Genomic DNA, 14,583 nt, shown 5'->3' on the forward strand with positions numbered 1-14,583 from the left:
CCTGTGGCCCCTGGGTTGGCAGGCGGATTCTTAACCACTGCACCACCAGGGAAGTCCGAGTCTTGGCATTCTGATACAGCCTTTTGATGCCTTCTTCCTATTCTGTTGAATATACTTACAATTCCATTTGGAAAAACCATAATGACAAAGGTCCGTAGATACCCTGTGTAAAACAAGGAATGGCAGAAAACGTTATGGCTTTTGAATAAATGTTAGCGTGATGCACAGCCAGCTTCTGGTTAGGATGAGATGGAGAAAAGCCCAGGGTAGCTTTTCTTCCCTGCTGATGACATACAACTAAAAGAGTTGGACAAAATATAAAAAGTTGCTACCTGAGTATGATGAAAAGTAAACAAAAGGAGGCAGATTGTGGAGGGAAGTAAAAGACTGGAAATGTGGCCCATGCGGGGGTGAGTTTACTGTTTTTCTTTTCTCTCAAAGCTTGAGCTGAGGCTTGAGCTGCAGTGACAGAGCCGCAAGGTGGTGACAGCGCGGTGGGTGACTAAAATTATGAGAGAAACTCCACCGTTCTAGAAAGAACCAGAACAAAATAGTCCTGTTGGCCAGAGAGTGTAGGAGGAAGGCTTGAGAAGGCCGGACAGGAGAGCAGACGCCCTGACCTCATGCGTGTGGCCTGATGCCGGCTTGCCTCATAGCTTCTCTTTCACGGAGATGGACCCACGGCAGCACAGCAGCGGCTCTGAGATTTTGACAAAGATTTAGCCACAGCTCGGGTCTTAGACTGTCCACTGAGGGGCACATGGGCAGAACATGCCTATTGTAAAGGCTCTGAAAATGGAACTGAGATTGTTACCACCTCCCATAGAAAAGGAGGGGCATTTATGGTCTGAACATTTCCGGTTGATTGTGTGATGAAACAAACAAAAGCACCCAGAGTCTCCCAATATAATATTCAGTATGTCTAGGATACAGTTCAAAATTAGGCGACATACCAAGACCTGGGCAAGTGTGACCAATTTGCAAGGGGAAAGAGAACCAGCAGATGCCAACCCACTCCATCAGGACACAGATGTTGGATTATCACACAGAGACTCTGAAGGCAGGTAGTGTAACTAGGCTTCATGTGGTAAAGGTAAATACAGCTAAAATGAATGAAAAGATATGATCTCTCAGCCAAGACAGAGAAACTATAGAAAATAACCAGATGAAAATTTGAGAAATGAAAATACAACATCTGAAAAAAATTCATTATATGGGCTTAATAATAGGACAATGACAAGAGAAAAGAATTAGTGAAACTGAAGATCAGTAGAAATTATCCAATCTGAAGAAGTGGGAAAAAATGGAAACAATTTTGAAAAAAATGAAACAGCTTCAGAAACCTATGGGACATATATGAAAAGGTCTAACGTTCTCATCCTTGTAGTCTCAGAAGCAAATAAGAGATAAATGCAGAAAAATAATTTATTTGAAGAAATAATAGCTGAAAACATCCCAAATTTTGTTTAAAAAGTAAATTTATAGAGTCAAGAAACTGAGGAAATCAGAAACAAGATAAAGTCAAGGAAAATTATATCCAGACACATCATAAATTTCACAAAACCAAAGATGAGGAAGTCTTGAAAGCAGCTAGAGGAACAAAACACACACATTAATATGGGAGAATAATGATACAAATGACTGCAGATTTCTTATCAAAAACCAAGGAGACCAGAAGAGAAGGGAACTACACTGTAAAGCACTGAAATAAAGGAAATGCCAATGCAGATCCAGTAAAAATATCCTTTAAGAATGAGGATGAGGGACTTGCCTGGTTGGCGCAGTGCTTAAGACTCCATGCTCCCGATTCAGGGGGCCCAGGTTCAATCCCTGGTCAGGGAACTAGATCCCACATGCATGTTGCAACTAAGAGCTCACATGCCACAACTAAGAGCTCACATTCCACAACTAAGGAGCCAGTGTGCTGCAACTAGGGAGCCCACCTGCCACAACCAAGACCCAGTGCAACCAAATTAAAAAAAAAACAAAAAGAGAATGAGGGTGAAATGAAGTCATTCTTAGATGAAGGGAAACCAAGGGACTTCTTTGTCAACAGATCTGCTAAAGGAAGTTCTTCAGGGCTAAGGGAAATGACACCAAAATGAAACTTGGAACTTCAGGAAAGAAGAAAGAACAACAGATAAGACAAATATCTATAACTATGAGACAATTTTCTTAAGTTCTTTAAAATAGGTATGACTGTTGAAAAGAAAAATTATAACATTAGCTGATGGGGTTTTAATATATGTAGATGGACAATTCTTAAGGAAAGGTCAATGGGTGAAGTTAAAGGGACCTCTTGGTAAAATATTAGCTCTAAATTGACTTTGAAAGGTTAGTTATGTGTATTAAGATTGCCAGAGCAACCACTAAAAAAATACAGAGACAAAGTATGTACAGACGGAACACACCTCAACATAATAAAGCCATATGTGACAAACTCAGAGCTAACGTCATACTCAACAGTGAAAAGCTGAGCACTTTCCTCTAAGATCAGGATCTAGACAAAGATGCCTACTCTCACCACTTTTGTTCAATGTAGTATTGGTAGTCCCAGCCACAGCAATCAGAGAAGAAAAAGAAGTAAAAGGTATCCAAATGGGAGAAAAAGAAATAAAACTGTCACTATTTGCAGATGACATGATACCATATACAGAGAACCATAAAGACTCTACCAAAAAACTATTACAACAAATAAATGAGTTCAGTAAAGTTGCAGGATACAAAATTAATACATAAAAATCTGCTGCATTTCTATGCACTAATAACAAATTATCAGAAACAGAAATAAAGAAAACAACTCCATTTACAATTGCACCAGAAAGAATAAAATGCCTAGGAATAAATTTAACTAAGAAGATGAAAGAACTATACTCTGTCCTAGTCAACACTGTACTAGAATTCCTAACAGTAAATTAAGACAAGAATCAGAGAGAGAAGGGGAGGGAAGAGTGGGGGTGAGGAGGGGAAGAGAGGGAAAGAAGAAAGAAGCAAGCAAATTGGAGAGGAAGAAATAAAAAACTGTATTCACAGACAACATGATGATTTATGTAGAGAATCATCAAAAAATCTATTAGAACTAATAAGTGAAGTTAGTAAGTTCAACTGTATATATATAATTTTTAGATGCTAGTAATAAGAAATTGGAAAAATAAATTTTAAAAACAGTCTTATTCACAACAGCAGTGAAAAACATGCTAAAAGCAAAAAAAAAAAAAAACCCAAAAGACCACTAATGAAAGAAATAACAGAAGACCTAAAAAAGTGGACAGATCTTCCAAGTTTGTGTATTAGAGGCACCAATATTGGTAAGATGGCAATTCTTCCTAACCAGTCTATTGATTCAACACAATCCCAGTCAAAATCTCAGCGTGATTGTTTGTAGAAATTACAAGCTCTTTCTAAAATAGCCAAAACAGTTTTGAAAAGAAGAACAAATTTGGAGGACTCACACTGATTTGAAAGCTTACTATGAAGTTACAGTAATGAGGGAATGTGATGTCGATTAAATTAATGAAACATAATAAGAAGTCCAGAAATAGTCCCACACTAATTAACTTTTGACAAAGGAGAAAAAGCAAGTTGATGGTGCTGGAAGAGTTGGACATTCGTATGCAAAAATAAACCTTGACTCACAGCTCACACTTTAAAAAAGTTAACTCAAAATGCGTTAAATGTAAAAAGTATGATCTAAATATAAAGCTTAAAACTGTAAAACTTCTAGAAGAAAAAATAAGAGAAAGTTTTTGTGACTTTGAGTTGGGAAAAGATTTCTTAGACACAATACCCAAAATGTGATCCGGAAAAAGAAAAGAATGGATAATTTGGACTTCATCTAAATTTAAAACTTCTGCTTGGAAAAAGCCATTGAAGAGAATGAAAAGACAATTCACAGGCTGGGAGACAGGATTGCAAACCAAATACCTGACAAAGGATTTATACCCACAATTTATAAACACTCAAATTTCAGTGGTAAGAAAACAGCCAATCCAATAAAAAGTGAGCAAATGATTTGAAAGCCACCTCATCAAAGAAGATATATACATGTCAAAAAAGCACATGAAAAAATGCTCATCACTAGTATCCATTAGTGAAATGTAGACATACCCATTAGAACAGCAAACAAAACCTGACACGTGAAATGGCGGCAGCAATGGAAAGCAAGCAGAACTCTTACACGGGGCTGGAGAGAACGTAACGGTGGTACAGCCATTTTTGGAAAACCATTTGCCAATTTCTTTCTTTCTTTTTTTTTTAAAAATTGAAATATAGTTGATTTACAATGTTGCATTAGTTTCAGGTGTACAACACAGTCATTCAATATTTTTATAGCTTATACTCCATTTAAAGTCATTACATATAAAATATTGGTTATATTCCCAGTGCTGTGCATTATATCCTTGTGTCTTATTTTATACCTCGTAGTTTGCACTTCTTACTCCCCTTCCCCTATCTTGCCCCTCCCCCCAGCCCTCTCCCCTTTGGTAACCACTAGTTTGCTCTTTTGTATCAATGAGTCTGTTTCTGTTTTGTTATAGTCACTCACTCGTTTTATTATTTAGATTCCACATATAAGTGAAAACATACAATAATTGTCTTTCTCTGTCTGACTTACTTCACTAGGGTATGACATTTGACAATTTCTTATGAAGTTAAACATAACACGTATGAGACAGCAATTCCACCTCTATGTATCAATATTTACCTAAGAGAAGTTTAAACTTATGTTCACAATAAAACCTGTCTGAGAATGTCTACAGCAACTTTATTCATTGTCACCAAAACTGGAAATAGATGAAGGAATAGCTAGTTGTGATGTATCCATACGGTGGAATGTTACTCAGCAATAAGAAGGAACACATTCATTATACCTGCCAGGAAGCTCAAATGTATCAATTGTGCTAAGTGAAAGTAGCCATATTCAAAAGGCTACTACTGTGATTGACTACAAAGAGACGGCAAGAGAGAAGGTCCAGAATAGGCAAAAGTAGAGAGCAAGTAGGTCAGTGATTGCCTAGGGTTGAGGTGGGGTTCGGGGGAGTGACCGCTGAGTGCAATAGGGTTTCTTTGGGTGCTGATTGAAAGTGTTCTAATGTTGATTGCGGTCATGGTTGTGCGACTCTGTGAATATGCTAAAAAACACTGAATTGTACACTTTAAATGAGTAAATTGGGTAGTATGTGTATCTCAATAAAGCTTAATAGAAACTTAAAAAATGAGAATGAGAAAAGTGAATTTGAATTACTTAAAAACTCTACCTGCCACAATTAGCATTTTCTGAACTAGATTATGGCTGGGGTGGGGTCAGTCCTCACATCAGTATGTGGAAGTTTAATTCCCATCCAACCAGTCAGTCCAGCAGGAAAATTCATTGACCAAGCAGACTGTATCAGCACTCAAAAACAAGGTACTCACAGGGTTGCCAGGTAAAATAAAGGATGCTCAGTGAAATTTGAGTTTCAGGTAAATAGCAAACAATTTTTTAGTATATGTCCCAGATATTGTATGGGACGTAACTGATTATTCATAGTTTATGTAAAATTAAAATTTAACTGGGAATCTTGTGTTTCTACTTGCTAAGTCCTGCATCCCTGGGTACATTCACTATTTCAAATCCTACCATCTTAGAAAAGGCACTGGTGATCTGATATTCACCACGTATGTGTCTTTTTAATGTTGCATTGTGATATCCAGATGGAATTTAAGGAAGTGATTTGCATTTTCTTTATTTCTTATGTATCAGATACATTTTGCTTCTAAAATGAAGTAACCTGAAGGGATAATATTTGATGAGTATATTTTATATTTCTTTGATTAAAATGAAAGCTCAATAAATCTGCAGAATGGCTGTTATGAATACAACTTGTTAGTACATTTATGACATTGCTGGTCATTCTGCTTTTGTTTTTGATTGAATTGGGCTTATTTATCACATGACTTGTTGAAGTATGGGGATCCATATGTCTCCTTAGCTAATAAATACAGTACACATAATATTTCCATATCTAAATCAATTGCTCCAGATTTCAATTTTTTATTGTAATATCAGTTCCAGAAATTTTGGAATTCTTACACATAGTAAGAATGGTTTTCTCAAAGTGACAAAATTTCAGTGGTAGTGAAAGCTGAAAGTCATACTTTTCTTATCAGTTTCCTGGTATGAATTTTACCTTATTTGTAAGTTGCCCGGTAATAGTTTCCCAACAACATTAAAATCTAAATGGTGTTTTGAATTGTGTGATTTTTTAATTTTAAAAATTATTTTATAATTTCAGGAGCCTCTGTTCTTGAAGCTGGGACCTCAGAAAGTTACAAAAATAATAAAGCAAAACTCTACTGGCATGGGATTGGGTTCTTAAATTATGAAATGCCTCCAGATATCATTCTCCAGGTAAAAGCTAGATTTAAAATAACCTGTTTATATTTTAGGATTCTGTTCCTATCACTTACCAGGAAAAATTTTAATGTCTGAAATGGCAACAACTCTGAACTTGTCAGGGAAACTGAAACTGTACTCTTGCATTTTTACAGTCATCAAAGTACGTGAAATATTTCCTACTTATGGGAAATGAACTATGATTAATTAATTAATTAATAATTATTTATTATTCTAAGATCAGTGAACTACAGTATGTACTTCTCAAATAAAACATACACATTCCATATCTTTTCTTTAAGTTGATTCTGTGGTCTTCCTTTTCCACTGAAAACTTCAGTCACTCAACAAACACTTGTTGAAGACGCATGACCCCTAAGTGCAAGTACCGTGCTATGTGCTGTTCAGGCCAACACATTCTTATAAAGTCCAATTATAATAGGAGAAATTTCCAAGTAAGATTTTCACTGTCATTTCAGTTCAATTCAAAAGGCATTAGACACCAACTGACAGTGCAGTTCTTCTTACCTATAACTACACACCTGCATTTATTTCCTGTTTAGAAATATCTTCAGTGGCAAATATATAGATCTCACTCCAGAGTACAGTCTAGATCTAGAAAATGGTAGACATCATCTTTCTTCCTTACCACCAGTATAGCCAGCTTCGCTATCACCACCATTATCATCACCACTCCTACCGTCACCACCTCCATCACCATCATCACCTGCCATCATTGTCACCACAGTGACTGCCACCACCCTCTTCATTACCACCACCGGCACTGTCTTCACCAGTGCCTTCACCACTCATACCAACTAGCTGCCTGTAGCAACTTACAGTCCAGTTAGAGCAATAAAAGAAAACATACTCACACAATAAAAGGCTCTGATTGACATCAGCACAACCAAAACTATGGGTATCATGGAAGCTATCTTGTTTGATACATCCCACGCAGTGCCTTCATATTATAGGCATAAGCAAGTTCTTCGGTCAATAGTGATTAGCTGGCCAACATTGTAGGAGTGGATTTATATAAGCAGGTAAAAGATTAATGCAGTGTTTTCTTTCCAGCCGGATGTCCACCCTGGGATGTGCTGGGCCTTTCCAGGTTCCCAGGGTCATGCCCTAATCAAGCTTGCCAGGAAGATCATACCAACTGCTGTCACCATGGAACACATCTCAGAGAAGGTGTCTCCCTCAGGAAACATCTCCAGCGCACCCAAGGAATTTTCTGTCTATGTGAGAAGCTGTCTAAATCTTCATTCAGAAGGGGTTATAGTAGATGATTGGTTAGGAATTGGGAGCTGGGATCTCATCTGAACTGTGCAGCTAACCATTTGTATCACTGTAAGAAAATCACTTACTTCCGGGATCTCTGTTTTGTCATCTACAAAGTAAAAGGGTTGGACCAGATGATTACTATTACTTAATTCTATTGTTTACTTTTATCAAAGTTATACGAGTATAATTTAAAAAGAAACATTTCGATGTTTATAAGGAAACATGATTTCCCCTTGTCTCACTTCTCCCACCCCAATTTTTACTCTCTGGAAGCTTCCACTTGCAACAGTCTTAGCTGCTTATGTCATTACTGACTTCATGTTTGCTTTTACTGTTATTCCTTGATTTTTCAGTTTTGATTATTATCTACTGACTTCCTCTAATGGAAAATGGAGATTAGTTCTCTTCCATGCCTCTCCCATTCTCCCAAAATGTTTATGTCTTAACTTAAAAAAAAACCAAACAGGTTTATTGAGATATAATTCACACTCTGATGATTCAGTCATGTAAAGTGTACACTTAGTGGCTTTTGGTATATTCACAGAGTTGTGTAACCACCAACACGATCAATTTTAGAATATTTTTACTATTCTCCAAAGAAAGCCTGCACCCCTTAGCTGTCACTTCCCATCCCCCACCTCACTCCCCCAGCCGCTGACAACCACTAATCTACTTTGTACCTGTAGCTTTCCCTATTTTGGATATTTTGTATAAAATGGAATCATATAATATGTGGTCTTTTGTTTTTTTTAATTACTTAATTTTTGGCTGCTTTGGGTCTCCGTTGCTGTGCGCAGGCTTTCTCTAGTTGCAGCGAGTGGTGGCTTCTCTTTGTTGCAGACCGTGGGCTCTAGGCACACAGACCTCAGTAGTTGTGGCTTGCGGGCTCTAGAGTGCAGCCTCAGTAGTTGTGGCGCACAGGCCCAGTTGCTCCGTGGCATGTGGGATCTTCCCAGACCAGGGCTCGAACCTGTGTCCCCTGCACTGGCAGGCAGATTCCTAACCACTGCGCCACCAGGGAAGTACTGGTCTTTTGTGAATGGCTTCTTTCACTCAGCATGTTTCCAAGGTTCATGTATGTTATAATATGTCAGTACTTCATATTTTTAATTGCTGGATAATATTTTCTTATATGGATAGACCCCTTTTATTGATCTGTTCATCAGTTGCTGGACATTTGAATGGTTCCCACCCATTTGACTATTATGAATAAATCTGCTGTGAGGAGCTGTGTACAAGGTTTTCTGTGGACCTCAGGCTTCATTTCTCTTGGGTTTGTGCCACAGAGCGGAATTGCTAGATCACATGATGAATCCGTGTTTCATGTGTGAGACACTGCCAGACGGCTTATCTCAGTTTCAATCCATAGCCAACATTTTCACTGTGACTCTGTGAACAATATTGTTTTAGTTGAGTCATACAATGCACTGGAATACTATTTTCTTTACATGAAAATTTTGATGTTCTTGAGGATAATTGCCTCATTTTAATTTAATTTGCTTAGTTATCTATATTTCTATCATGAAAACATTTCCAACCTCTTCTTCAGATGTGTAAATATCCTCCCATTCTGCCCATTCATGTCAGATACTTTATAAATAATTTCTTTTTTATTTTTTAAAGATATCCTCTGGAGCACTGCTCATCTGCTCCAACCTGGTTGCTGGCCAGGCCTAATGCACAATTGTTGTCAGGGGGTTTCATGTCCACATCCTGGGGATTTGACTTATCTAATCTATTTTTTTTAACATCTTTATTGGAGTATAATTGCTTTACAGTGGTGTGTTAGTTTCTGCTTTATAACAAAGTGAATCAGTTATACATATACATATGTTCCCATATCTCTTCCCTCTTGCATCTTCCTCCCTCCCATCCTCCCTATCCCACCCCTCCAGGCGGTCACAAAGCACCGAGCTGATCTCCCTGTGCTATGAGACTGCTTCCCACTAGCTATCTATTTTACATTTGGTGGTGTGTATGTGTCCATGCCACTCCCTCACTTTGCTCCAACTTACCCGTCCCCCTCCCCATATCCTCAAGTCCATTCTCTAGAAGGTCTGTGTCTTTATTCCTGTCTTGCCCCTAGGTTCTTCATGACCATCTTTAAAAATTTTTTTTGGATTCCATATATATGTGTTAGCATAAGATATTTGTTTTTCTCTTTCTGACTTACTTCACTCTGTATGACAGAATCTAGGTCCACCCACCTCACTACAAATAACTCAGTTTCATTTATTTTTATGGCTGAGTAATATTCCATTGTATATATGTGCCACATCTTCTTTATCCATTCATCTGCAGATGGACACTTAGGTTGCTTCCATGTCCTGGCTATTGTAAATAGAGCTGCAATGAACCTTTTGGTACATGACTCTTTTTGAATTATGTTTTTCTCAGGGTATATGCCCATTAATGGGATTGCTGGGTCATATGGTAGTTCTATTTTTAGTTTTTTAAGGAACCTCCATACTGTTCTCCATAGTGGCTGTATCAATTTACATTCCCACCCACAGTGCAAGAGGGTTCTCTTTTCTCCACACCCTCTCCAGCATTTATTGTTTGTAGAGTTTTTGATGATGGACATTCTGACTGGTGTGAGGTGATACCTCATTGTAGTTTTGTCTAATCTATTATTTTAAAAATCTTTTCTATCTCATTTTTCTTCTTTGTTTTCTGTTCCACCTTCTGGAATATTTTATCAATTTATATTTTAAACCCTATGCTAAATTTTTCATTTCTGCTGTCATGATTATTCTAAGACTCTTTTTCTATAAATATTCCTTTTTCTAGAGTGTATATGTTTTCCTATATTACTGGATGCAATTACAGTTTTGTTCCATGTTTTTAGCTCCCTCACATCTTTACTCCCAAGTACCCCCTTTCCTATTTGTTAACAGGGGCTCCATGTTTCTTGTTAGTTGCTTTCCACATGTGTCTGGTGGCTGGCTTTTGCTGCACACATGAGAGGCAAGTCAACAGTGAGCTTCACGGCTAGATGGTCTGGTTGGAGACTGCAGAGTGTGGTATCCAGAAGTTTGACCCCAGGAATCCTGCAACCTTGTGCCCAGGGGGGTTTCAGCTTGGCCAATGTGCTGGGTGTGGAGGTGCACAGCCCACCATTCATGCAGAGGTTATACCTTCATCTCTTAGTTTTGCAGGGTGCTCCTGAGGTTAACATTCCTAGAGCTGGGGGGAAAAAGATAATCCTTTTCTGGACAAGGGCAGGGGTGATGACCAGGGTATAACTGCTTCTTAAAAAGACAGTTAGCCCACTCTCAGATGTGGGGACCCCTCAACCTCATGCTGGGCCCCATTGCACGGCCCCAGCTCTGGCCCCTTCTGGGCCCTTGCAGTAAACATCAGCACCAGCATGCTGTTGATTCCCCCTACAGCCAGGGTAGCGTGAGTTTTTTCCAGGCCACTATACCAGTCACCATTTGGCCACCTCCAGATGTTTTTCTCTCAGTGTCTGCTCCCATGTTTTCCTCAGAGGTTTATGCCTTACTTCAGTCCCTTCGTGTTCCTATCCAAAGGAGGGCTCAGAGTTAAACAAGGGTGCTCAGCCTGCCTTGTGTGTCATTCAAACCATTAAATGCCATGGTCCTGGAGTTATAAAACACAGAGACTACTGTCCTTTGATGCAAGCCTGATGCCATCCACAGTCAGTGTCTGCAGACACCTATAGTTGAGCTATGTTGGATTTGAGCAGATCAAACCCTGTCTCACAAAAGTGTGCACAGTTGCTCATTATAGAGGGATTTTATGGATGAATCCTTCAGGCAAGAATCCTTTAGTAAGAAAAATTACTTCTCATTGTTTTTCTCTAATATTAGTGAATTTCTGAACCAAGTGAAATTAAAATAGAATGATAAAGAAGGTGGAAATAAAAGTAGCATGCCTCTCAACAGGCTAAAGGAACTATATGAGACTTTATATATATATAAAATGTGAAATATGTATATTGATATGTCAATATATAGATGAATGTATATATTATATATAATATATATAATTGAATATATTATATATAATTGAATATAAGATATATTAGAAATAATTGAATATATATTATATAAAATTGTGAGTGCATTATTTAGTCATTATGTATCCAATTCTTTTAATAAATTAATTTATAAATAGTTTAAATGTTGATATTATGATTTTCATTATATTGAATAAAATGACTGAACTCATGAAATCTTTATTTTGTTGTGTTACTATGATTCAGGGAACCTAACAATAAACTTTAGATTTACAGGGTAAATTAACTTCCACCAGTGTGCTCTCCTCTCAAAAATCTTCAATTTTAAAGGGTAGAGAGAAGCAAGAAGAACTACAATCCTGCAGCCTGTGGAACAAAAACCACATTCACAGAGAAATAGACAAGATGAAAAGGCAGAGGGCTATGTAACAGATGAAGGAACAAGATAAAACCCCAGAAAAACAACTTAATGAAGTGGAGATAGGCAACCTTCCAGAAAAAGAATTCAGAATAATGATAGTGAAGATGATCCAGGACCTCGGAAAAAGAATGGAGGCAAAGATCGAGAAGATGCAAGAAATGTTTAACAAAGACCTAGAAGAATTAAAGAACAAACAAACAGATGAACAATAAAATAACTGAAATGAAAACTACACTAGAAGGAATCAATAACAGAATAACTGAGGCAGAAGAATGGATAAGTGACCTGGAAGACAGAATGGTGGAATTCACTGCTGTGGAACAGAATAAAGAAAAAAGAATGAAAATAAATGAAGACAGACTAAGAGACCTCTGGGACAATATTAAATGCAACGACATTCGCATTATAGGGGTAGCAGAAGGAGAAGAGAGCAAGAAAGGACCAGAGAAAATATTTGAAGAGATTATAACCAAAAACTTCCCTAACATGGGAAAGGAAATAGCCACCCAAGTCCAGGAAGCGCAGAGAGTCCCATACAGGATAAACCCAAGGAGAAACACGCCGAGACACATAGTAATCAAACTGGCAAAAAATAAAGACAAAGAAAAATTACTGAAAGCAGCAAGAAACATGACAAATAACACACAAGCGAACTCCCATAAGGTTAACGGCTGATTTCTCAGCAGAAACTCTACAAGCCAGAAGGGAGTGGCATGATATACTTAAAGTGATGACAGGGAAGAACCTACAGTCAAGATTACCCTACCTGGCAAGGATCTCATTCAGATTCCATGGAGAAATCAAAAGCTTTACAGACAAGCAAAAACTAAGGGAATTCAGCACCACCAAACCAGCTCTACAACAAATGCTAAAGGAACTTCTCTACGTGGGAAACACAAGAGAAGAAAAGGACCTACAAAAACAAACCCAAAACAATTAAGAAAATGGTCAAAGGAACATACATATCGATAATTACCTTAAACGTGAATGGATTAAATGCTCCAACCAAGAGACACAGGCTTGCTGAATGGATACAGAAACAAGACCCATATATATGCTGTCTACAAGAGACCCACTTCAGACCTAGGGATACAAACAGACTGAAAGAGAGTGGATGGAAAAAGATATTCCATGCAAATGGAAATCAAAAGAAAGCTGGAGTAGCAATACTCATCTCAGATAAAATAGCCTTTAAAATAAAGAATGTTACAAGAGACAAGGAAGGACACTACATAATGATCAAGTTATCAATCCAAGAAGAAGATATGACAATTAAAAATATGTATGCAGCCAACATAGGAGCACCTCAATACATAAGGCACTGCTAACGGCTATAAAAGAGGAAATCAACAGTAACACAATAATAGTGGGGGACTTTAACACCTCACTTACACCAATGGACAGATCATCCAAAATGAAAATAAATAAGGAAACAGAAGCTTTAAATGACACAATAGACCAGATAGATTTAATTTATATTTATAGGACATTCCATCCCAAAACAGCAGATTACACTTTCTTCTCAAGTGTGCACAGAACAGTCTCCAGGATAGATCACATCTTGGGTCACAAATTAAGCCTCAGTAAATTTAAGAAAATTGAAGTCATATCAAGCATCTTTTCTGTCCACAACGCTATGAGATTAGAAATGAATTACAGGGAAAAAAATGTAAAAAACACAAACAGGGCTTCCCTGGTGGTGCAGTGGTTGAGAGTCCACCTGCCAATGCAGGGGACACGGGTTCGTGCCCCGGTCTGGGAAGATCCCACATGCCGCGGAGCGGCTGGGCCCGTGAGCCATGGCCACTGAGCCTGCATGTCCGGAGCCTGTGCTCCACAACGAGAGAGGCCACTGCAGTGAGAGGCCCGCATACCACAAAAACAAAAAACAACAACAACAACAACAAAACACAAACACATGGAGGCTAAACAATACATTACTAAATAACCAAGAGATCACTGAAGAAATCAAAGAGGAAATCAAAATATACCTAGAGACAAATGACAATGAAAACATGATGATCCCAAACCTATGGGATGCAGCAAAAACCTTTCTAAGAGGGAAGTTTATAGCTATACAAGCTGATCTCAAGAAACAAAAAAAAAATCTCAAATAAACAATCTAACCTTACACCTAAAGGAACTAGAGAAAGAAGAACAAACAAAATTCAAAGTTAGCAGAAGGAAATAAATCATAAAGATCAGAGCACAAATAAATGAGATAGAAACAAAGAAAACAATAGCAAAGATCAATAAAACCAAAAGCTGGTTCTTTGAGAAGATAAGCAAAATTGATAAACCATTAGCCAGGCTCATCAAGAAAAAGAGGGAGAGGACTCAAATCAATAAAATTAGAAATGAAAAAGGAGAAGTTACAACAGACACCACAGAAATACAAAGCATTCTAAGAGACTACTACAAGCAACTCTATGCCAATAAAATGGACAACCTGGAAGAAATGGACAAATTCTTAGAAAGGTATAACCTCCAAGACTGAACCAGGAAGAAATAGAAAATATG

At 37.8% G+C, this 14,583-nt stretch overlaps 1 protein-coding gene across 1 annotated transcript in view; it reads left to right on the plus strand.

The window, feature by feature from the left end:
* The window catches only part of SUN3 (Sad1 and UNC84 domain containing 3), a 40,298-nt gene that overhangs the window by 21,153 nt on the left and 4,562 nt on the right, over positions 1-14,583 (plus strand). The window contains exons 7-8 of the mRNA XM_032643557.1: positions 6,276-6,391; positions 7,451-7,618. Coding sequence (XP_032499448.1) covers positions 6,276-6,391; positions 7,451-7,618 — 284 coding nt within the window. The remainder of the gene's footprint in view (positions 1-6,275; positions 6,392-7,450; positions 7,619-14,583) is intronic.

This window comes from Phocoena sinus, chromosome 9 (genome assembly GCF_008692025.1).
Source record: "Phocoena sinus isolate mPhoSin1 chromosome 9, mPhoSin1.pri, whole genome shotgun sequence".
In the NCBI taxonomy this organism is placed as follows: Eukaryota; Metazoa; Chordata; class Mammalia; order Artiodactyla; family Phocoenidae; genus Phocoena; species Phocoena sinus.